We start from the raw sequence: 23,367 nt of genomic DNA, 5'->3' as shown, positions 1-23,367 counted from the left end.
TCTTTTATATTTTATGGGTGGTAGTTTAGACAACCAGTCAGTGACTATTGGGTTAGAGCAATTGGCGTCAAGTGTCTTGCCCAAAGGAACACACGCCCACAACGGTAGCAGCGACGAGCCTCGCACCCTAACCCTGGGTTAGGGGCAGGCACTTAAACTTCTGTTCTACGGCACCAAGCAAATTGTAAATGTAAACCCTATTGAAGTTTTTAAAATGATAAAAACTGACCTGTAGTAACCTCACATGGCCTCAGGTAAACCTGGCTGGGGTCAACGACCTGATGAAGGTGCGACTGAGCCACGATAACACCGGGAGTGCTCCAGAGTGGTTTGTAGAACGAATCAAATTAAAATGTGTGGCTGATGATGTGACACACACACTTAATGTGAGGAAGTGGTTGTCTTTGGAGAGGGAACCGCACCAGATTTCGGTTGAAATTCCGATCCCAAGGCCAGGAGAGGAGTTATTGCCAGGTTAGAAATTGTACACAAAGTTTATTGCTTGCTAACTTGTAGGCATTGGCATGAATGAAAACTTATTTATCCTCTTGTGGTGGTGCCCTTTCCTTATGACATGGGTGTTTTGTTTCTTACACCGCCCACTTAGTTACAATCACATAACCTCTTCGACACAATACATTCTTTTCATACCATATGAGGATAAATATATAATAATTGTTCGTGTAACTGGTACACCTTACTGCATTATATGTTACTAATTTATAATACTAATTTTCCAGTGTAAAAAGTATCTCATTTTTTGCCGCATTTCTTTACCTAAAACAATATGACTTTACACATATACCCACAGTGTTGAAATACCAAGTGTTGATATACACTGGTAGCATACTTGGAAGCGACACTGATGCAAGCGTATACATCACCATATATGGGCAACGGGGTGACAGTGGAAGACGACCTTTGTACAAATCCATGAACAACGAACTTAAATTCCAGGAATCACAGGTTTTTAAATTAATTTTATTCTATTTTTTTAATTTTTTTAAAAAATTACTTTTGATGCTTTTTTTAGGGCATATAATATGATGTATTTCAACTTGGAATTTACTTTGTAACTACATTGATTAGTATGTGTAATTTTCAAAATAGCAATCTTGGAAACGTGTGTAAGTTTTAGCCTATCAAAAATCACACACAATTTTAATTTATGTTTTCCTTCAATTTTGAATAAAGAAACACATTTGGGCACATTTCAAATTATCTTTTGGTATCCCGATCACTTTTGAATAGAGTTAGCCCACCATGCAACGATTAATAAGTGACATTCATTTATTCATTACAGATTGATATATTTGAGGTCGAGGCAGTTCATCTTGGAGAACTAACCAAGATAGAGATTGGACATAATGGAATTGGACACGGTAATTGATTAATGATTATGAAAGTGGTTGTTCAATATGTTTCAAAGTGTTTTTAGTCTATTCAGTTTACCAGAATTGGACATGGCATGCTATTTGGCTTTTTGGGTATTGTAACTTTAGCAAAAAATAGATTGTGCAAGTATTAAGTATTTGTTAAATTCACAAAAAAAACTACAGACACATATAAACCAAAAGTTTCCATATTATTTTATTCACAATATTAAACTTTTTTTTGTTCTACAATTTAAATATTTTTACCAGGCAACGGTTGGTTTTTGCACAAAGTTTTGATAAAAGAATCAGAAATTTCACCCAGAGATTATGTGTTCTTTTGTAACAGGTATGTAACAACTAACAAAGTAATGCATTAAATTAGACTTAACCTTAGTAAAAAAATACACACATATATAGTAGGGTGAAAGAAGACAGGACATGTTTAGCACATAAAATCCAAATATCCTGATCGTGTTTTAAACAAATAACAACGGTGTATGGGAGTCGTGAAAATACGATTTTATAACTCTTTGTGTTCTATATTTACTAGTACTACCAAATGGAAAGAGAAAATAAAATGAAAAAGTGTCCCATTTCCCCCCAGCCTACTATATATTCATATAAAAGAAAAAAATTAAAACAAAGAATGTCATAGGTGGTTGGATGATGGACAGGACGATGGAAAGATTGAAAGAATCATCAAAGTTGAACGTGAGTTTATACTTATGAAGTTTCCCATGTTTGACAACTATGACTGCATTTAAATTATGTAACTTTTTATTAAAAAGTTTAAAAACATTTCGTCCATGATCTTGTTTACTACCTCATAATTCTCTTTTTCTGTTTACCTCATAATTCTTTTGAGTGGGCATTGGGTATATGCTGGTGCTTTACTTATGTCATACATACACTAAAATAGTTAGTTCTTTCACTATAAAAAAGATACAACGCTTTAATTCTCTTTCAAAGCAAATTCAAACGTTTCGGAAATGTCCTTAAATTTTCCACCAACTCCATACCCCCCCTCAAGGGCAGACACCACTTCAACTTTATGGCTTTATAAGATAGAGCCTGACATATTCATACACCCAATCACACCTGATGTGTTAGGTAAACAGATGGTAAACGATCTAACTGGTTGTGTGCAATAAAATCTCGAAATCATTTTTTCAACTAACACCAAAATTAAAAAAAAAACACTTAAAAATAATTTAACACTGTCCTTTGAGGTTATAAAGGTGCATTTGGGGTTATGGGCCAACTGTGGCTTAAATCTCAGGTACCATGACATGCTTTGATAACAGAACGTACTGCTAAGCTGTCAACAGTATAATCTTAAAGGAAATCAAATTATTTTTGGCTCCCTGATTGTGTGTCTTTATATGAATATATGAGCTTGCATATATTCATTCTAAGTTGATTTATTAACAAACTAAATAGAAAATAGAAGAAAAAAACAAAGTGTTATTTAGGAAAATAACGAAAAGATTTTGATCAGAAAAACATTTTTTAACTTTTATTATTATAAAAACACAAAACATAAAGTTTAGTTGTATCTTTTCAGTCCCAACAGAGAAAAAACGGCTTAAAATATTCACTTAACACATTCTAAAATCTAAACAATTTGTTTTACTACAAAAAACCTTTTTGTTTTTGCCCCTCAAAATTCCGTATTACCAACTACTTTTACTATATTGATATTAAATGGTTGATGGTACAGTATATCTTAAAGCTTAGGCATCAGGTTATTTGTGGCTTAACCTTCCAGAGCAAGCTATGCATTTATCATCATACATTGCAACCCCTTCTACTGCATCATCCCATGGTCCTGGGTTCAAATCCTACCCCAGCCCTGAGTTATGTTCATCCACCATATTACTACCTCTTCACCCTTCATCTGAGGCGTCATCAGCGCAGGGTGAACTGAGTTCAAGTCCCACAGTCGCCCCTTGCAGTAGTCGGAGTAACGACCATCGTATCCAAGCATGGAAACAGAAACCAGAACTTTACAGAATAAAAGCGACCCCCAAAGCAAAGAAAATGCGGAAAGCAAGTGACAGAAGAGCTGCCTCACAAGTTCTTAGACGTTCAACAAAATTCACGCAACAGAAGATCAAATCTGACGGCGAAAGCTTTACAATGTCTTCAGATGTTTCGGACCCCGTAACCACAACTCCTTCTTCTCCAAGTAGACTTGTCCCTCATCTGTGGCATTTGAACCCGTCACCACCTCCCCACTTGTCAACAAATGATAACGACTCCTCGACGCGCCCATCGCCCACTGTGCGCACATTGCGCGGGGACGCCCTTCGCCGAGTAAACTCCAACTTAATGGAGACAATGACTCGAAAATCTCGTAAGATCCACCCCCAGTGACCGCCAGTCCACTAATCCTCAATCACTGCCAGATGTATTAACACACACTGCCGGATAGCTGATTTGAACGTTTGCACCGGTGAACCAAATATTCCTCATATAGAAGTGATGTAGGCTTCAATAGTTGCTACCTCGGCGCCTGCATGCTTAGTATTATGCTCTGAGAACTAGGACTTAAACTGCTGGCATTTTAGAGCAGCTAAATTAGAATTTAGCAAGGCAAGCTTAGTTACATAGCTTAAATAGTGAAATAGTAAAGGCAGATTTAGTTATACTTTACATTAGGGCTCAATGAGGTTAAACAATCAGTAGAAAATGAAATATTTGTTTTTCCTGATAAAACCAGTTTAAACCGGTTGTGAAATGAACAACACACCATGTTTTACACTTTCAGTATTTTAATTACATGACAAACAACATAATGTAAAAAAATATTTTTTTAGGAAATAAATTTTCTTATTTTAAAAATATTTTTTTTCTATTTTAAATAAAAATTGTCTTTTTTAAAAAAAATTTCTTTTTTATTATTTTATTAAATTTGTTTTATAATATAAATTTCAATGCTATGAACATTACTGTAGTAGGAATGCTTACTCTTAGCTTAAACCACGAATCAAAAACTGCGGAATGAAAATTTATTAAAGTGCATGATTTAGATATAGTGTATGCAACTTTGATAAATCGCATGTTGTTAATATTTGTTTCTTTTACAGCTTTGGATGAGGACGAGAGTCAAGAAAAATCTTCAGGTGACATTAAAATGTTTAAAATTAAAATGTTTAAAATTGAAATATTTAAAATCAAAATATTTTATAATTTTCAATTAAATAATCTAATGTTTCAATCAATGTATTTCTTGGCAATACCGTATTCTAAGATTGCTTTCAGAGACTAATTTACAAGTTGTTTTTTAAACTAACATTCTGTTTTGGACCAAATATTATATCTTTGAAAACAAAGAAATTTCTTAATAATTTTCATATGTATTTTTTACAATCTTTGAGCGCTTTGGTTTTTTCAAGTATTTATTAAAATTTGTTGACTTTTATTTTTTTTCTTATAGAGGGCCAATACAGAGTTCTAGTTACAACCGGTTTAGAATCCACCAGCGAACTTTGCCCCAGTGATGCTCGCACCTCACTTGTTATATATGGAGAAGAAGGTAAAACCGGTCAAATCCTGCTCGGACCGGTTTTAGGGACAAGTGAGGAACATTCGGAATGTTTCAAACCTGGTCAAACGGATGAGTTTAAGGTATAAACAACTTATTTTTTTGACACTGTAGCATAGTGGTTAGCAGGACTGCTTCTAACCCAAAGGTTTTGGGTTCAAGGCTTTTTGCTGCTGCCGTTGTGGGCATATGTGTCTTTGGCAAGATCATTTTTTATTATATGTATTATTCTGATATATGTATTATATTCACTCAGATTGATGTGCCTGAAATTGGTGAGATATATAAAGTCCGCATGTCCATTAGTGAAGATAGTGATTGGCATGGTTGGTACCTTGATAAACTCATCCTGGAAGATATGGCAACTCAAAAGCAACTTGTCTTCAATTGTAACCGGTAATTTGGCCTATGCGTCTTTGGGAAAACACCAAGGCAATCGCTCCATCGAATGAGTCCAATTTGTCAGCCACACAAAACAATTTTTTATATGCTTTTAGATTTTCTTACCCTGAATGAATAAATGAATGTAACTTATCTTCCCCCACGTGACCAGGAAAGACAGTTCTTATACCACGGGTGTTCTGTTTTACTCACTGCTTATACATGACCACATACTACCTAGAAGAGTCCAATCATAAACACAACTTAATTTTCAGTTGGTTATCTAAATATGAAGATGATCAAATTACTGTGCGTGAAATGCCAACTACAAGACAGGGTGAAGAGACATTACCAGGTTGTTATATTGCCTATGTATTCCCTACCAAACAACAATAACATATTTAACTAAATGTAAAAAGACCATAAATTGAAATATCAGACTTTTTTTTTGATGTTACATTCAAACTTTATGTTTTCTACTTTTTACGTTTCAAAAAACGTTTGTCACATATAGATATATGTTAAAAAAATAATAAATCATTTTTGACCATTTGAAACAGTGAACCTATACCATGTGATTGTTGCCATGGGAGATCGACCAGGAGCGGCAACTGATTCTTCAATTTATGTCACACTACGTGGCGACCGTGGTGACACTGGTCACAGAAAACTAATTCACCCTCACGCGGAAATCATTCCTTTTCAGGTAGACATTTTTCTAAAAAACAATCAGTCACATAAGTGGTAACTCTTAAAGGTGAATGGGGTGTATAATATAGAACCCGTGTTATAACCCCCGCCGTTGCCCTCACACAAGCATAACAAGTGACATTTATTCATAAACAATGTGTTCTTCTTACTAATATTATATGATTAAAATACAATTTAAATGTTTAAATAAAAAAAAAGAAATTTCTATTTAAATACTATGTAATGTAGTTTTAATTTGTAGTTCAAAAGAAAGAAATAGTTAAAGTTGACTTTAATTTCCAGCGAGGTAAAAGTTCCCACTTCTCACTTGAAGCAGTTGATCTTGGGAAGTTAAATGAAGTAATTATCAGCCATAACGGGGTCGGTTATGGTGAGTCATTCATATCTCTTACATATTTATGTTTTGTATATAATTTTTTTTTCGAGTTTTTTATTTTTACTAGTAATTTATGTGATGGCAGAAAAGATAGCCTGTGCAATATGAATGTCTACTCTATTCTGAATAAAAAATGTCACTCGTGCACAATAATGTAACGTACTTTATCCTCGCGTGGTCAGAAAACGACAGTCGCTATAACACGGGTGTTCTGTTTTAAACACTTCATGCCAGCTTACGAGGATAATTATTAGTTTTTTTTTCTCACATGCAGGTGCTGGTTGCTTTGTTGAAAACGTCGTCGTTCGTGAAAGCGAGTATTCTGACATCGAGTGGTTGTTTCCGTGTCACGCTTGGCTCGACGACCATGTGGGCGACTGTAAGACATCCCGCCGCTTGATGGTGCTAGGGAGCTGTGAATCGACACGAGACGACGAACTCGTTAAACTCGCTTCTCCACCAAGTCGTGAACCTTCGGGTGAGTGGTGTGGTGTCATAATAGTAGGGTGGGGTAAGATGGGCCATGTTTTGTTCTATTTCACGTCCCATTTGGTAGTAAACATAGAATATTTACAGAATTATAAAACCCTTTCATCATGACTAAAAACCTTGTGTTGTGTTTGTTTGTATAAGTACACGCCAACATAATCATTGTTATAGAAGAAAGCATATTCAATGTGCAAATTAATTTGTTTCATGAGTTTAGTATTTCTCACTTATATACAGTAAGTCTCAATACACACATACCAATATACACAGATACACACACACACCAATACAATCATAGTTACCACTCAAAAGGTTAAGTGTCGGTCGTGAGAGTTTGCCACTTGAAAATCGAAAACTGTTGAAGCACTTTTACAATCGGTACCAAAATCAACAAGCCCATATTAGGAAATCTCCTTTCTCTGCAGGTCAATATGATGTCACAGTACAAGTGGGTGAGGTAATGGCGCAGGGTAACGAGGCAATTTCACTCACCGGGGTTTTCCAAGGAATGAAATCGGTGAGCAAACCACAGAGCCTCGGTGAATGGAAGCCCGGTGGCGCTAAAGAGTTTACAGGAAAAATAGACGTAGGAGACTTGGGTGAAATCACAAAACTCAGGTAAAAGTTTTGGGGTAGCTACATTACAACCTGTGATAAATTAAAAAGTATAATTTAAACTTTTTTATGAAAAATTGCAAATTTATATATTTTATTTTTTTGCAAATTTTTTAACAATTTTTGTTGCTTTTTTTAATGATTGAACTTGTGTAGTAATGTCTTCTAAAATCTAACTGACCCAATGTTAAATTTCAACGGTACATCTTTCAGAGTTGAAATGGAGGATTCTGACCATGATTTAAACCTTCTACTTTCGAGTGTCCAAATCTCAAATGAGCAAGATTCCATCAACTTTCACTTCCAGCGCAGATTTAAGTCGCTTAACGGTTCAACTACAAAAGAAATGCCTGCGCTGCGTAGTTATAAACCTTCTCTCAAGTGTAAGTTACTTATCTGTGTTTTTTAAATCTTTGTCTGGTAATTTGAAAGAAAGTTTAGCTTGTTGTTGGAGCGCTGGTGTTGTAACTAAAGGACATTGGGTTCAATGCTCGACGCTGGTACAATTGCGGATGTGTCTTTAGGCAGGACTCTGTTGCCAATATGTTAAGCTATGCAAAAAATAAAAAAACAATCCCTTTTTGTTTGTCCACAGTTCTCACCTACTTCGTGCATATTGAAATGAGTCCTGGAGATTCAGAAATACCTTCAGATGCAAAGCTATGTTTGAATTTAATTGGTGAAAATGGAGACTCAGGTTTTAGGACGTTGTTTCGTGGGTAAGTCAAGTCCACCATTAAGTATTGAAGAGGTTTTATAAAAAAAAATTGTTTTACTTATAATATATAGAGAAAAATATGTTTAAAAAGGATAAGATTTTATATATATAGGTGTTATTTTTATATGGGTGTATTTAACAATGTAACAAAGGAATTGGTTTATGAAAAACCAATTAAATATTTTCCATCCATTAGTACGAATGGATTCTCAGCAACAAAACGAGCGAAAGGATATACTTTCCAACTTGAGTTGTTGGACCTCGGTAAACTTAATAAAGTTTCACTCGCTTATGGGAGTTCAGGATCAACAACAGGTCGTTAATCAAACATGAGACTTGGTTTCATTTTCTTTAATTTTTCATTCTTTTTAAGTTTTCATTCTTTTTAAGTTTTCATTCTTTTTAACTTTTCATTCTGTTTATATTTTCAATTTCTTTAATATTTTCATTCTCTTTTGAAATCATTTGGTTTAAAAACAAAGAATATTTAAATAATTTTATAACCGTAGCCCAAAGACCGTAAACGATCATTGTTAATTGTTTAAATCACGATCGGGGAATATGGGAAGTGCTACCAGTTTCCCATCTTACCCAATACTACTATATTGGAATCAATGTGGGTCAGCAACTTATATTTTCAAGGTAATAATTTCAATTTAATATCCTTACTACCAAATGGGATGAGAAAAGAGAATGAAAACACATCCGGTCCTACCCCAATCTATAAAATGTGTGTTTGTCCCATTCTACCCCACCGAACTATATCTCCTTTATCATCAGGTTGGAAGATCGAGATGATCCGAATCTTCATTCCTGCTCCTCCCAACTCCTATGCCGGCTCCCCTCCTCATGAACCATCTTACCTCTCCTCTGTGGATCATCTCTTTAAAACCACTTCTTTAATCTCTCGAGTAGAAAAGGTTTGTAGAATGTTTATCTAGTTGAAACACAAAGTGTGTATAATACATAACAGATAGTACGTGACTTGTAAGTGGGCGAATGAAGCATCCACGTAAGGTCTGTAACACATCACCTGTGTTATAACTCTTAAGTTGTCCTGTCAATGGAAGATATATAGTTTATGTTCACATTTAAACTTTATCTGTAAATTACTATTGTTCTAAAAGGAGTACAATCTCTCTCCCGCATCTTCTGCTGATCCGGATGTGAAAAAAATCTTCCGGGCTACATCCGGATACAAATCCCGGAACTTAGTGAAAAATCCTCCGGATGCAAGTGGAGTATGGAAGATGACGGTGGCATCAGATGAATATGATGAGGTAGACAAATAGAAAAAGAACAAGATTTTTAAATTTTAAGGGAAATAAAGTTTTTGAAATAATAGTTTGTTTTTTTTAAAGTCAAAATTTTTCTGTTGCTTATTCATTGTGCTGGGTATGAAAGGCTTTTAATTCATCCCAATTTAATCTGTCACCTTTTATGCAGGAATCCCCTCTAAACCAAGTATCTGTTCAAATCTTCGGAGCCAAAGGTTCTTCTGAGGTATTCCACCTCTCCGATTACCAAGAAGAACAAGATCTAATCTCCGATCTTCATTTACGATCAAAACAAGTAACACTTGGAACAAATATTGGTGATTTGAATACGGTCAGACTTGTTTTAAAGCAAGACACGATGGTTCGAATACATAAAGTGAGTGCTTTTAACATATTTTTTACATTTTTTATCCTGTTTTGTTTTTTCTATGGTATGTAATTCCCAAAGTTAGTATAGACCAAGTTAGGAAACGGCGCTCGTGTCCGCCATTACGGAGCCCACAGAGGGTTAATCGCCTATACAAATGCATGGTCGGCATGTGTTCATTTAGTTCTTGTAAGCGATACAATGCTAGAAAACACGTATAGCGGTTGTTTTAACATTTAAAATATAATTTCTTATATAAATCTTGTAATATAATATAAAATCTAGGAATTAATGTGGAGTAAATTAATATTTTGACTGGTTTTCGCCGTACAGTGTGGTTTAACAGGGTACTTTACATTGGCGATTAAGACTAGCAGCAATCAGCTTAGTTTACATAATAGTAGATGATCATACCTACGAATCTACAGAGCCATTATATACTACATTTATAATCCAACATGAGCGGACATGCAGCTCCAAACTGCTTAAGTACTAGCAGATAAGGTGTTCGCGTTTTCCGATTTCATAAAGACCCGGAACGCCGAAAAGGTAGCTTATTAATTCAAGCAGAGGACCAAAAATAGTAACTCAGTATTGTTTTCGTCAATGTCACTTCGATATTAGGCAAATTTTACAAAGATACCTTAAGTTTCGTTGCCGGGTATACGTGTTAAGTTTGTGAGCCAAAAAGTAAAATCACGGCAATTTACATGCAAAACTGCAGCTAGATACACCAGTTTATGGTAATGTTATGCGTTTTTGTTTGTATTTTTATATTTTAAACATGTTCTTTTATGTTTTTGGTTAGTAAACTTGATATTTTCTGTTTTTTTTCTCTTTAACCGATTGAGTGTTCAATAAAAGTTGATTATTTTTGTGAGGTTTATTATTGTGATAAGATATAACATTAGTAGAAAGCCATTTTTAGGCGCAGAAGTGCTTGGTTTTTAAAAAATCGCAATATTTAAATGAAAAACAGCACCCAGCAATGATAAAATGCTATGCCGTGGGCTCCGTAATGGTGGCGACTATGACGTCATAGACGGGAGACAACGGATAACAATATACTATACTAACTAACTTCTATACTAACTTTGGTAATTCCTAACCATTTGCTTTTTTTCCCAGATCAAGTTAAAAGATGTTTCAACCCATCAAGAATATCTTTCATTCATAAGTCCATCTACAAGACTTAATACAAAGCCAGATAAGGATGGTCGAATAATATATGACGTTCCTCTGGTTAAACCTGACCAAGATCCTGTGTCTAAACATAAATATGAGGCGAGTAGAATTGTTTTAAATAGAAATTGAATGTAACTGACTTTACATTAGCGTGGCGGGAAAACGACAGTCACTATAACACGGGTGTTCTGTTTCATACACCTCGTGCCCGCTTACGAGTTACCACGTTTGTAACTTTGTGGAAGAATGTTTTTTTTTTCTGTATGGATGAAAGTTTATAGACAACCCATTAGTGACCACTTGGTTGGAGCAATTGCCGTTTAGTGTCTTGCCCAAGGACACATATACATCCACAATGGTAGCAGCAACGTGTCGATGGTAGCAGCGACGAGTATGTTCAGCCAAGTTTATTTATCAAATACGGTAACACATAACATAACAGTTCAAACAATTCGCAGATAAAAGTCCATACGGGGGATCGTCACGCCGCAGGTACAGACGCCGACGTTCTGTTCACCATATATGGCACGAAAGGAGAAACGGGTCCGTGGTCGTTTAAAGCATTATCTACTAATCCTGAAGATATTTTCCAAGCAGTAAGTGTTTTGTAATTAATTGCTGTTAATTCCTACGATTTCCAGGTCCCATCTATATATGGTACTGTGGGATAAGATGGGACACCGTATGCACATAGTATACAAATACCTTGATCGTGTGTGAGAATACGGTTTTATAATTCTTTGAATGTTCTTTGTTTACTACCAAATGGAGCATCAAAATACAATGAAACATTTACCATCTTCTCCCATTCTACTATATATAGTACTGCGTGGTAAGTGAGGATAACGTTAACACCGAAATCCCATATTTCCTGGCCGTGTTTTAAACAATTAACAACGCTTTTTAAAAACGCTGGGCTACAGTTATATAATTCTGTAATTATTCTTTGTTTTTTCACTTCAGGGCCATGAGGATACTTTCACATTGGAGACAAGTGACGTAGGCGAACCACGAAAGGTTACTATAGGTCACATGGCAGAGGGCAAAGGTGCTGGATGGTATCTTGATGACGTCATAATAACAGAAATGCGCGACGATCTGGAAACAGAATATACATTCCCGTGTTATAAGTAAGAACATGATGCTAAAAGTTATACGTATTAACTCGTAAGCGGACACGAGGTGTATGAAACAGAACACCCGTGTTATAACGACTGTCGTTTTCTGGCCACGCAAGGATAAAGCAAGTTACATTTATTCATTCATCATAATTTTTAAAAAGCAAGAGAAGGAAATCAACAGCAAAACAACAGTCAGTAACTGTTGCACCCAATATTGACGATTCGTGTTGTGTATTTGAATATTGATTACCGAACAATAATGATTATTTGTGTTTGTGACGTAGGTGGTTCGACGACTCAGTGGATGACAGGTTGAGAGAGCGTGACGTACATGTTGTGGGGTCGAGGTTGAAGCAGAACGGAATCGATTTTTCAAAGTCAGTAGGAAAATGGTCATGCACATTGCACACTATGCCCGACCTCAAAGATCAGGTTTGTAAATTTTGACATTTTTCAGCTTATATGCAACCTTGTATGCCGATTTCAGCAATTTTGAGATTATAAAACCAAAATTATCTGACCTTAACCGGTTTTAACCGCTTTGGGGGCAACAGTTAAAGTTTTTAACTGACGCTCTTTCCCACACTTTTTATACATACCATGTTTTAACGACTGTTATTTTGCTGTTGATTCTTTCTCTTCGTCCTTTAAATAACATGATCTTCGCTATAAATTAGTTGTTTATGACAGATATTGTATGTGACTAACTGTTCAAAATGTACGAATGTATCTGCTTAGGCTACACGATCTCTTTATTAATTAAACTTTCATACATTAATGTAAAAATGTGTAAGTCTGAATACATACATAGTATGTTCGTTTATATTACTTTCATTAATTCAAGTGTTTTATAATGGCCTTATTTCAGGGCCCGTTTGACGCGCGAATCGTGTTCTGCATAAACGATGGTGGAACCAGAGAAAAAGTGCGTCATATCGACCAGGAAGTCGTCGCATTTGACGTCGAGCTCGGAGCCAACAATGCCGATTTCCCACACAAAATCCGAGTTTTCAACGATTCGACGGCCACAGACTGCAAGGCCTGGCCTTTCAGCGAGGTATGTCTATCAGCGCCGCGGCGAGAGACGGAGAGAAAAACTATTTTCTCGCGAAAATATGCTGGCCCGGAATGCGCGCCATATAAGGTCATCGGTACACCGTACAGCTGTAGATATTTATTGCCCGTCTGATCGGGTTCCACTTTCTCGAAGTTCGGTTTTGTTGCTTCGTGGCCGTCGGCTTGTTTAGAGCCATTACATCTATTCGCGTTACAGAAATATGTTCTGTTTTTTTTAAAAAAATATGTGTTTTTGTGTGTCGTAACATTATGTGGTGTACGTAGCTTTATACTAATACGCACTGAGTTATATTAGTCTATTATAGCTTGACATTAGCATTACCGGATCACAACACAACGTAATAGCGTATCCCAAAACACGGTACAAGCACAACCAAGTCACAATAATCAGCTACACAGTTGTATATATGGTAACTTGTAACAAAGCACGAGGTGTACGGAACAAAACGACTATCGTTTCCCCGCCACGCGAGGATATATAAGTAACATTCATTCATTCAATTACTAAAAACCAAGTAACTGTTTAACGTTTCAGTTACAAATGACCGACAACGACAGTCGTGAAAAACTTCGTTTCCTCTTCGATAGCGCCCCCGTGTGGGCGGGTAGTGACCGAGGATACGTCAGAGAACTTCCAGTTGTTCGAAATGGATTCCCATTTAAACCTGGTGAGGTTTTAGCATTATTGTTTGATGAGGGTTCAACCATGACCCAATATCATAAATTACAAATAACGTTGTTACATGGTTGATCCTACCAGTATTGATATGTTTGTCTCAAAGATTTAGCCATGCAGGTCTAAGTACGAGCTATCGTACAGCGAAACTGCGAATGGCTTATTAAATCAATAATGGTTCAAAACACGATCAGCAAACAGGTTTAGGTGTTAACAGTATCCCATCTTACTCCACAGTACGAGTTACTTTATACATCACTCGGGGAATCCCCTAACTCGTATTTACTTTGTTTTGCAGTTGTGACGTATTACGTTGTCTTCTGCACGAGCAGCCAATCAGATCCCGAGTTTCGACCTTCTCTCGTCACGCTGCGGTTGCGAGGGGTAGATGGCGACACCTACTGGCAAACGATAGCTGATTCCGAGGTATGATTAGGGGAACACTGGGTTAGACAGGATTAATTGAATGCAACTTGCTTTATCTTCGCGTGGCTGGAAAACGACGATACGATAGCAAACAAATGAATTAATAAAAAAATCGAAGAGAAAACGTAACAAAGCTACATTTGTTAATAATAGGTCATGGGTAAAAGCTGCTTAGGAGAAAAGTCAAATACAAAGCGTGCTGACTGCTAAACCCATAAAGAATGGAATTTCTTTGAATCGTTGGTTGTGTGTAAACAATCCTCACTGTGACGTAATAATAAAACTGCGGATGTGGTTTCCAGCAGTAAAACATAAGCTGACATATACAGCCGTTTAATTGCAATATTGCACCTAACTAAACATTTAAATCGTTTCGTGTTACTGGACCTAATAGTTAACACGTATATAGCCATTTTATTATCTTAAACCCAACCTTCAAAGACAGTAATGTAATTGAATTGTTTATCTGTTAGAAGTTCGAGTGTTAAAACGTACTGTGGGGTAAGATGGGATGCCGTTAACACTTTGTTTACTACCAAATGAGACGATAATGAAAACATGAACCATCTTACCCCAAATTACCCCAACTTACCATGTATATATGCATATATTTTACAGTGCGATTTCTCATTTAATTTATGTCGTACGGGCACATACTTGGTTTTATAGCCACGTCTGCCCATTTGATTAAAACGTCTCATTTAACTCCCAGACTATTATTATGCTCCTGCCTGCATTGCCTAATATGGTCATGTTTCGTGCAGAATTCGGCTGGGAAATTTCAGCCGGGTCGAATCAACGTATTTACTGTTGAAGCGGTTTCACTTGGTGACGTCATTAATTACGTCAGCATCAACGTCAAAGGTCCGACTACGTCATCGTGGTTATTGGAGCGTGTTAAAGTAAAGAGAGGTTACTATGACGATGAGGAACAGATTTTCGAATACGACAAGTTAGTTTTGGGTTTTCTTTTTAAATTAGAGTTGTGCAAAATAACTGTCGTTAAAAGATTGCAATCAATTTAAATACAGAACCGTGCTGCTTTAAAAACTCTCTGTATACAGTGTAACAGCACACCTTTCAATTTATGCAACCAGCAATTTGTCAAGATTTTATAAACTGCTCAAATTATATAACGATGAAGGGGCAACCTTTGATCACGAAACAGCAATTGACACGCTTGTTTTGTAGTTTAAATGACCGGCCATAAAAACAGTACTGCCTGCAATTAAATCATTTCTGACGTTCGTTTCACTTGACCTTTGTTTTACACAGGGAAATTCGGGCCGACGAATCGGTGGAATTAACTCAGGGCAGGATGGTTCCTTGTAAGTCAGTAAACAAAAAATCCAGCACAAAAACACCAGCAACAGTCGCCTACGACGTTGCTATTACTTTGACGGGACAGCGAGCCGATGAAAAATTGAACACAGGCGAACTTGAGTTGTATCTGCAGTTGACAGGCAATAAGGGAGTGTCTGACGTGACATCGGTCCAATTTAATGACGCTGACTCCACGACCGGCTATTATACATCGACCACAACGGTATAATAAGAACTTACAACATTCCGTCGTTGTATCGGAATGTAAATTTGAATATAGACAAAGTGAAGCGGCTTCTGTTAAAACGCCGCTAGTTTTACGTGCATTGTAAAAAGCTAAGACAAGAATACATGTTTTACAATCCACACAAAATTTCTAATAACCCAACTGTATTAAAATTATACGCGCGATTGTCTTTGATAATTAAGATAACTTAAAAATAACAATGAATACGTTAACAACTAAGGAAACACCATTAAAATTTACTTTACTCAGATAAACACGACAACAGCACAGTTTGGCGATTTATCCAAAATCGGAGTTGGTTTTCTGGTCTTACCTCAACCAAATATTGACCCTGTCTTAAAAAAACTAACTCTCAGGAATAAGGAAAATAACGATTATTATTGGTAAGTTACGTTTAATTTAACATATGCTTGTATTTACTGGCACTATGACGCAACATTTAGTACTGTTTGTACATAAGGCGACATAAAATTACATACTTTGTTATGTTAAGTGTTCTTTATTTTAAAATATTTGACCATGTGGTGGCGCCATTGCTGTTTTCTGTTTGTGAGTTGTTTTCTGAGCACGCTTGTGACGTCATCATTGGCCGATTGGGTAAATAACGAATCGAGTGAAAAAAATTCAAGCAGTTTTTATTTGAACATGGATGCATGTTTGTTTCACAACGACCCGTGCGTGTTTTCCTCAAACAAAAGCAAGGTACTGCTAAAAAGTGGTAAGCAGGACTTAAATGCAAGTGAAAATAAATTACCGCACTTAACCAGCTACTGGAGTCGTCTTGATTTGTACAACAACCAACACCTATGGTCGGTTAACGTGGTACAGCATACATCGTTACCCACAATGCCGTTTACACCGGAAACGACGCAGGAAACGTCAAGTAAACACATGAGTTTGGAAACCGAGGTTTTAAAGTTTAAACAAGGTAGTAGTCTGCCGTGGGAACCGGTTCCGCTTCCGCATTCACAACTTCTGCTTGTCCCGTTACGTCATTTCGAGTCTGAAGCTTTTATTTTGAACGGCCTCTTCTGTCTTCAGTTCCGCATTAAATCAAACAGGTACGTGTCAGACTCCGATAGCATACATCTAACCCTGCTGACTAAGGATCCTGACAACTTATTGCTTCTATGGAGCCAACACGGTGGCGTGGGAAGATGGAAACAGGTTCAAATCAGTCTAAATTTCACCGGCTCGTCGAGGTTGCGGTTTACAGGCCAGGTTTTCCTAGCAGAGCAAATTCGGTCGCTATACAATGTGTACCGACTTCGAAATATTAAGATCCTACCATCATGTATGATAAGCGGTCGGTTTTATAATTCCCGCGGCGTATATAAACCCGGCGCCTCGCCGTACTCAAATTTCAAATGTGGCTGGATAAGCCTGGATTCGGTTTGGGTCCCGGAGGTACAACTTTCTATTATGACAACGAATCGTAGTAGCCTTGATTGGGAAGTCAAAGCCACGTTTATTTCCAACACTGGGTTCAACGTATGCGTCTATAAAGCGTCGTATAGCAAGCACGGCTGGACGAGCACTGACATAGCAGTGTACTGGGAGTTGAGTAAAGCTTCGAACAGCCAATCTCTAAACTACACAAAATCAAACGTTTCGGTTTCCTCCGCTCCCAACAGTTGGAGCACAGTGGAACCAGTTTGTTCCGGTTCATACCGGTGTGTACAAACCAGCATCTGCATCCCGAATGGACTTGTTTGCAATGGTTTGGATGATTGTCCTGCCGGGGACGACGAGTTTCAAGCGTGTGGGGAAGCGACATCTTTTGTCTTTGCGGTCGTTTCGGCATCCACCGCCGGTGTATTCGCCATTCTGTTCCTTTATCTTTATTACGTCAGAATTCAGTTACTCGACAACGACATCTACGGCGAGAATTTCGACTCCGAAGACCGACGGTATATTGAACTGCTTGAAACTGCGATCGCAAACACCAAATGCTCAAAGCGAGAGGCCAAAATCGCCGTGGGCGTCCACCAAGACCGAAGCAGCATTGACAATAGCAGTCTGTGACATCACAATAGACGTGTTGTGTCTCGCGAAACAAATAAAACGAAAATTCGCAAACTCTTAATAAATGCATCAATTCATGCCTGCTCTTTTTTCGTCACCTTTTATGGCAAGTTATATTTTTCGTTTTCAGTTTCCGTCCAAACTACGACTTTATTCGTTCGCCCACAAAGCACTTGACCGGATTGAACTGGTTAGAACTGGCTGCAGTTTTACCTCGACAAGACACTTCCACAATAGGCGAGGTATTTGTCATTTAAAAATCGTGCGTTTTTACTCAATTACCGCCATAAATACAACGTTGCTCTATTACGTAATCTTCAGACGTGTGATTATTACGTCACAATACGCACAAGTGATCAAGAAGACGCCGGTACAACGGCCCAGGTCTACGTCATTCTTACCGGAAGTGCGGGAGACAGCGGAAAAAGATGGCTCGTGACGTCATCGAATGGTGATGACGTCAGTTTCCGACCGGGCAATGAACTTAAGTTTACATTCACCAGTGTAAACGTTGGCACCATAAAAGAGGTATGTCACTGTGTTTTACCCTTACACGAAATACACCGATCGTGTTTTTAAATTTTGAATTTCTCAGCTTGTGATTGGCCACAACGGACGTGACGTCACATCCGGATGGCATTTGGATCAGGTCACCGTCTCTTCGTCTCTCGCACCCGGCACCTCTTTCGTGTTTACTTGCCAAAAGTAAGTAGTTCTCACGGGTTGGACGTTTTATCACTATCCTGTGAAGTAGGCTTGGCAGCGCTTACAACTTTGAACACTGCTTTTATCTTACAGGTGGCTTGCAGATTTGGAGGGTGACACTTTTATTGAAAGGATCTTACCCCTAGATCACGTTAGTGATTTTGACGTCGCCTCCACCGATACCTGAGCGTCATTTCCGTGACGTCACACCTCCTAGACACCGGTCCTTTATATCCATTAGCAGTATACCTACAGTGTCATACATACGTGCGTCTGTGAATACATTACCGCTTCCTGCACCATAGCTTTTGTATTGTATGATGATTACCTGAGAGTGCGGCAGTACGTAAGGACCGCTTGCCGCGTTATATCAACTGTTTCATTTCGTTTCTTCCAGCGTCACATTTCAACAAATAAATTAATCAACTTTCGACGTATGCGAAATATTTGCCGAGTTCATAATGGCTGGCGAAGTTAGTTTTGTATTATATTTGATGAATAAGCATTCCGGTGTATTGTGTGACGACTACTTCCTAGTATTCTAGTTGAGCTCGGTGTATACAACGTTTCTTTTGTTGTTATGGGACGCACAAGTGTTCGGGGCTGTACAGATTTCATTATTCAGCCAGACAGAGAAACGGAGCGAAATGACGTCAGCTTTTAGAGCGGAATTTCGCTCATATGTTTTGCCTCAAGTTGCAGAACGTTCGCATTTTTTCATGCGCGATCACTCGTGCGTGACTCATCTCTCCTCTAAAGTGATTTAAGAGCGAATAAAGCAAACCGTGTTAGGAGCCGCTAGCCATGAATGGTCTTGTTTTAGTTTCACGACTTGATACAAATAGAGACGCATTGAAATTCAGCAGCAACAGTTAGTTTTCGGCAGTTGAGAGAGATCCTGCAGCTGTAAGCTATTAAATGTAAGTTCAACCGATCGCTTTAAACGGAAAGTGCGTTTCAACAGAGCAAAACAGGAAGTGATATCACGGTTTAATGATTAATATGTGTAGGCTATTTTACTGTACATAAGTTGGCTGGTGTGTTTACAGTATCTTGTCACAGGTACGTCTTGAAGAGACAATTGCGCGAACTTTGTCGTTTCGTCGCGGAAAAGTTAGTTGGCGACGTCGAACGGTTACGCCCTGTCGGTGGATTCTCGTTTTTAAACCAAACTTACGCTACGGCTGACTGGGTTACTGCGGCCTGTAAAAGCTCATAGGCGAGGTAGCTTTCGGAGTATGTACAAATACGGCAAGTGAGCAGAAATTTGTCGCGTTTGAGAGAATAGCGTTGGTGTAGTTTTTAGGATGTGTCATACGGTGTTGTTTCATTTTGCAGAGATTAACGTTAGTACTTGTAACTAAAAAATACCACGATGGAAAACATTAAAATGAAAATAGCAAAGCTAAAGGCTGAAAGCGATGAAAAAGAAAATCAAATATGTGACCTCTCCGACCAACTTAAAAAAGTAACAGAGGAACGAAAACAGTTTGAAGAAGTCAATCGCAGTTTATCCAACAAAATATCCACTAACGACACCGATATTGAACGGTTAGAGTTACAAAATGAGGAACTGAAACGAAAGAGTGAAAATGCCGAACGCGAGTTAGACGAAGTACAACGTGAACTTAAAAAATTGCAATCCGAACATACTGCATCTGCTGAGCGGTGCGATGACCTAACTGAGGAGCTAAAACTCCGGAAGATGGACTTAGACGAAGTTACGACAAATTACGACGATGCTATGCGCAGAATAAAAGTGCTCGATGGAGATAACTGTAGGCTGGACGACAAAGTCCAAGCCTTAGAAGACGAAGCTAAACAACTCCGTGAGAGTGGACAAGACATGGATGGGATTCTGAAAGCGCTGGAAGCAAAAGAAACTACCTACGGTAATAACGAAATCCAAGCTGAAGACCAAATTCGATCCCTAAAAATGGCGCTTGAAGAAAGCGAATGCAGACGGGAAGCGCTCGAAAACGAAGCGAAAAAATATCAGGCCGACATTGAAAAGTTGGAACTGGATCTTGACAAGGAAATGGCCGAGAAAGAAGAGGCAAAAGCAGAGTTGGACCGAGTTCTGAGCGAGCTCGGAGAAATGTAAGAAATATTTTCGAAGATTGCAGTATTATCAGCGTTCGTCGGATTTCTGTAGCTATATATTAAAAGAATCAACCTACAAACTGTCTCGCGGTGACGCCACCAACAGCATTTCGCGCTAATGTTAGTTGCCCTCCAGTATGGACGATATACAGAATTAGCATGTGATGCATTTTTATCTTTGTATATATTGGCAATTGCTTTTTGCAGCCGTGCCTTTTTTCACATGTATATTATTGAAATACTAAACCATATTATTGTAATAAACAAGACGAAAAAGGGGCCTTATACTTATATCAGTCATTTAACAAGCGTCGACTAAATAATTATTACAAATCTATACAATTTAAACAGCTTCGCAAGACATTATTATTACAGTGATCACAGAAGAGACGAAAATTAAAGTGAATTTGATCACAAACTTCGCGCTGTTTTAACCTTAAATTAAACCAACGCTGTATATTTACATACATCGGCATTTGAGCCGAGTATTTCAAAGGAGTTTATGTTGTGGCTGACCTAAAACAACGTTGGAGGTCTTACTCAGCTAGTTATGTAAACAAATAATAGCAGTTTTATGACTGTGAGCACTTTGCTTGCTATCGCAAACCGTAGAACTTACGTCACCGTGTTGATAGTGACGTTTGAATAGCATTTGTTCAGTAATAAGTTGTCCGAATTATGCCAAGTATTTGTAAGGCGGTAACATTTCAAAGTTTGCGTTTCTCCTTGAAAATATGATAGCACTTTCGACGTATGGCCATATAAGGTGCTCAGAAAAGCTAGACTTTAAGCACGTCAATCTAATGATTGCCATCAAAGAATGTTTATAGTCACGAATAACTGGAGCACTGGCACTGAGCTAATGCAGAAGCATCACAGTTAATTGCTTAGCTGCCTCAAGCCATCTTATAAACGCTATTCACCTAATTAGAGGCTTGACCGGCATAAATCTAATTACTAATTTATGTTAAGTCAGACTGCTATTACGTACGCTGGAATTTAGTGTATGCTAATCTCTACCTATGTCGTTAGAGTGGATTTGATTCATTGCAAACGATAATTTGTTTTTTTATACGAGTTCTTTGGAAGTTAAATAAGTTTGGTAATGAATTCAATTGCGTGTGACATCGCCTCACTCGAATTATAAGCAATAAAATAAATCACTTCACGACTACAACACCAATTCGCCAGTTTGTCATATAGTAGGGTGGGGGAAGATGGGACACCTTTAGCACATCTTGCCCAAATTTCCCGAGTGTTTTAAACAATTAACAACGGTCTATGACTCTATGGGAGTCGTGAGGATACGGTTTTATAATTCTTTGAATGTTCGCTGTGTTGTTTACTACCAAATGGGACGAGAAAATAGAATGAAAACGTGTCCCATGTTCCCCACCTTACTATCAACTTCTCCAGTAAGTAGCATGTCATGTAGCCAGAAACAAAGCATTGCCAGTTTGCCAATGATCTGTCTAAAACTTGCAAGGTTTATTGATTGAACTTTTAGTAGGGTGGGGGAGACGGGACACCTTTTCGTTCTATTTTCTTGTCCCATTTGGTAGTGAACAAAGAACATTACCGTTGTTAATTACATAAACACGATTAGGATATTTGGATATTATGTGCTAAAGGTGTCCCGTCTTCCGCCATCCTACTATGTAGGCGTTTTATTCATTGCTCTCGACCGCCACCATCCGGGAAAAAAAGAGAAAATTGGCACACAAAGAATTACTCTAAATAACAGCGCAGTCTAAATTCATTCCAAATTGATCATCGCGGATGCACGAGCGTTGCCAAGGAGCTTGATGGGCCATAGCTCCCTAAATTTCTGGTTTACAATAAGGTTATTGGTGAAAAGACATACATATAATGGAATTTGCCATTTTTCCAACCTAAATTACAACCAAAATTTGGCCCTCACCAAAATTTCAGGCTGGCTACGCCCTGGTTCGGATGCCGGCACGCGTTTTACATTCCACGCTAATTGCAATTTACATTCCAACGTATTCTTGTGTTTTGTCTGGCCTTGCGTTCGTCTTTTCAGTGTTAGCTGTGTAGTCGTGAGGTTCTTACTTTGTTCGTTACTTCGCTAGGCGTTTTTATTCTGATCTAACCGTTTTTATTTTTATTCGAATAAGCCTTTTTGTTTTTCTGTACCAAAGCAACTATTGTTCGTATTGTGAGTTTTATTTTACATGGTATATAAGATAGGTTAAACTTGGTATTGTAATGTTATAAGATATAATATAACTGCAGCTATAGTAGGGTGGGACACATTCTCATTCTTTTTTTTCGTCCCATCTGGTGGTAAACAAACAATCACGCGATTTTTCCACTGCGTCCCTGCAGCGTGAGAATGCACAACCATAGATACCTATAAACATGTTTAGGTAAACATGTTTAGGTATCTATGGCACAACGCCCTTTGACAATGGTTGTGTTTAGGCACAAAACAAGTTGTTTTATGATATTTTTTATTCTGTAATTCACTTTTTTCGTGGTATATGATATACATATATACAGTTTAAAGTAAAATGATTATGAAATAAGTTTTGCACAGTAACTACATCTTTGGCATTTCTATATTTAATCTGTTATATGGCGAGATTGCTTACAGTTCGG

At 37.7% G+C, this 23,367-nt stretch overlaps 2 protein-coding genes across 4 annotated transcripts in view; both read left to right on the top strand.

The window, feature by feature from the left end:
• LOC100175334 (lipoxygenase homology domain-containing protein 1-like) overlaps nucleotides 1-19,086 on the top strand; it is a 32,360-nt gene extending 13,274 nt beyond the window's left edge. The window contains exons 27-60 of one of the 3 annotated variants that reach the window (XM_026835309.1): nucleotides 255-474; nucleotides 812-966; nucleotides 1,304-1,382; nucleotides 1,644-1,722; nucleotides 2,032-2,087; nucleotides 3,145-3,732; nucleotides 4,466-4,501; nucleotides 4,816-5,006; nucleotides 5,180-5,319; nucleotides 5,580-5,659; nucleotides 5,865-6,010; nucleotides 6,298-6,385; nucleotides 6,666-6,869; nucleotides 7,306-7,498; nucleotides 7,709-7,878; nucleotides 8,091-8,214; nucleotides 8,410-8,528; nucleotides 8,994-9,133; nucleotides 9,341-9,493; nucleotides 9,660-9,866; nucleotides 10,986-11,141; nucleotides 11,501-11,638; nucleotides 12,006-12,172; nucleotides 12,448-12,595; nucleotides 13,032-13,220; nucleotides 13,776-13,908; nucleotides 14,215-14,342; nucleotides 15,107-15,294; nucleotides 15,618-15,888; nucleotides 16,162-16,295; nucleotides 18,068-18,179; nucleotides 18,259-18,465; nucleotides 18,533-18,642; nucleotides 18,736-19,086. In XM_026835309.1, the coding sequence (XP_026691110.1) occupies nucleotides 255-474; nucleotides 812-966; nucleotides 1,304-1,382; nucleotides 1,644-1,722; nucleotides 2,032-2,087; nucleotides 3,145-3,732; nucleotides 4,466-4,501; nucleotides 4,816-5,006; nucleotides 5,180-5,319; nucleotides 5,580-5,659; nucleotides 5,865-6,010; nucleotides 6,298-6,385; nucleotides 6,666-6,869; nucleotides 7,306-7,498; nucleotides 7,709-7,878; nucleotides 8,091-8,214; nucleotides 8,410-8,528; nucleotides 8,994-9,133; nucleotides 9,341-9,493; nucleotides 9,660-9,866; nucleotides 10,986-11,141; nucleotides 11,501-11,638; nucleotides 12,006-12,172; nucleotides 12,448-12,595; nucleotides 13,032-13,220; nucleotides 13,776-13,908; nucleotides 14,215-14,342; nucleotides 15,107-15,294; nucleotides 15,618-15,888; nucleotides 16,162-16,295; nucleotides 18,068-18,179; nucleotides 18,259-18,465; nucleotides 18,533-18,642; nucleotides 18,736-18,829 (5,343 nt within the window). In that variant the 3' untranslated portion in view covers nucleotides 18,830-19,086. Of the gene's footprint in view, nucleotides 1-254; nucleotides 475-811; nucleotides 967-1,303; nucleotides 1,383-1,643; nucleotides 1,723-2,031; nucleotides 2,088-2,345; nucleotides 2,487-3,144; nucleotides 3,733-4,465; nucleotides 4,502-4,815; nucleotides 5,007-5,179; nucleotides 5,320-5,579; nucleotides 5,660-5,864; nucleotides 6,011-6,297; nucleotides 6,386-6,665; nucleotides 6,870-7,305; nucleotides 7,499-7,708; nucleotides 7,879-8,090; nucleotides 8,215-8,409; nucleotides 8,529-8,993; nucleotides 9,134-9,340; nucleotides 9,494-9,659; nucleotides 9,867-10,985; nucleotides 11,142-11,500; nucleotides 11,639-12,005; nucleotides 12,173-12,447; nucleotides 12,596-13,031; nucleotides 13,221-13,775; nucleotides 13,909-14,214; nucleotides 14,343-15,106; nucleotides 15,295-15,617; nucleotides 15,889-16,161; nucleotides 16,296-18,067; nucleotides 18,180-18,258; nucleotides 18,466-18,532; nucleotides 18,643-18,735 lie in introns of all 3 variants that reach the window. The other 2 variants (XM_026835310.1, XM_018812519.2) reach the window with 2 other exon arrangements.
• An 844-nt stretch (nucleotides 19,087-19,930) lies between these two features.
• tropm1 (tropomyosin-like protein) lies at nucleotides 19,931-21,090 on the top strand. Its single transcript, NM_001032431.1, is given in 1 exon segment — nucleotides 19,931-21,090. A coding segment is annotated over 1 exon segment (729 nt). The 5' UTR covers nucleotides 19,931-20,017; the 3' UTR covers nucleotides 20,747-21,090.
• Nucleotides 21,091-23,367: the final 2,277 nt, after the last annotated feature.

Source organism: Ciona intestinalis, chromosome 7, assembly GCF_000224145.3.
Source record: "Ciona intestinalis chromosome 7, KH, whole genome shotgun sequence".
Classification (NCBI taxonomy): domain Eukaryota; kingdom Metazoa; phylum Chordata; class Ascidiacea; order Phlebobranchia; family Cionidae; genus Ciona; species Ciona intestinalis.
Note: the sequence above shows the minus strand (reverse complement) of the source record. Positions and strands in the feature narration are given on the sequence as shown.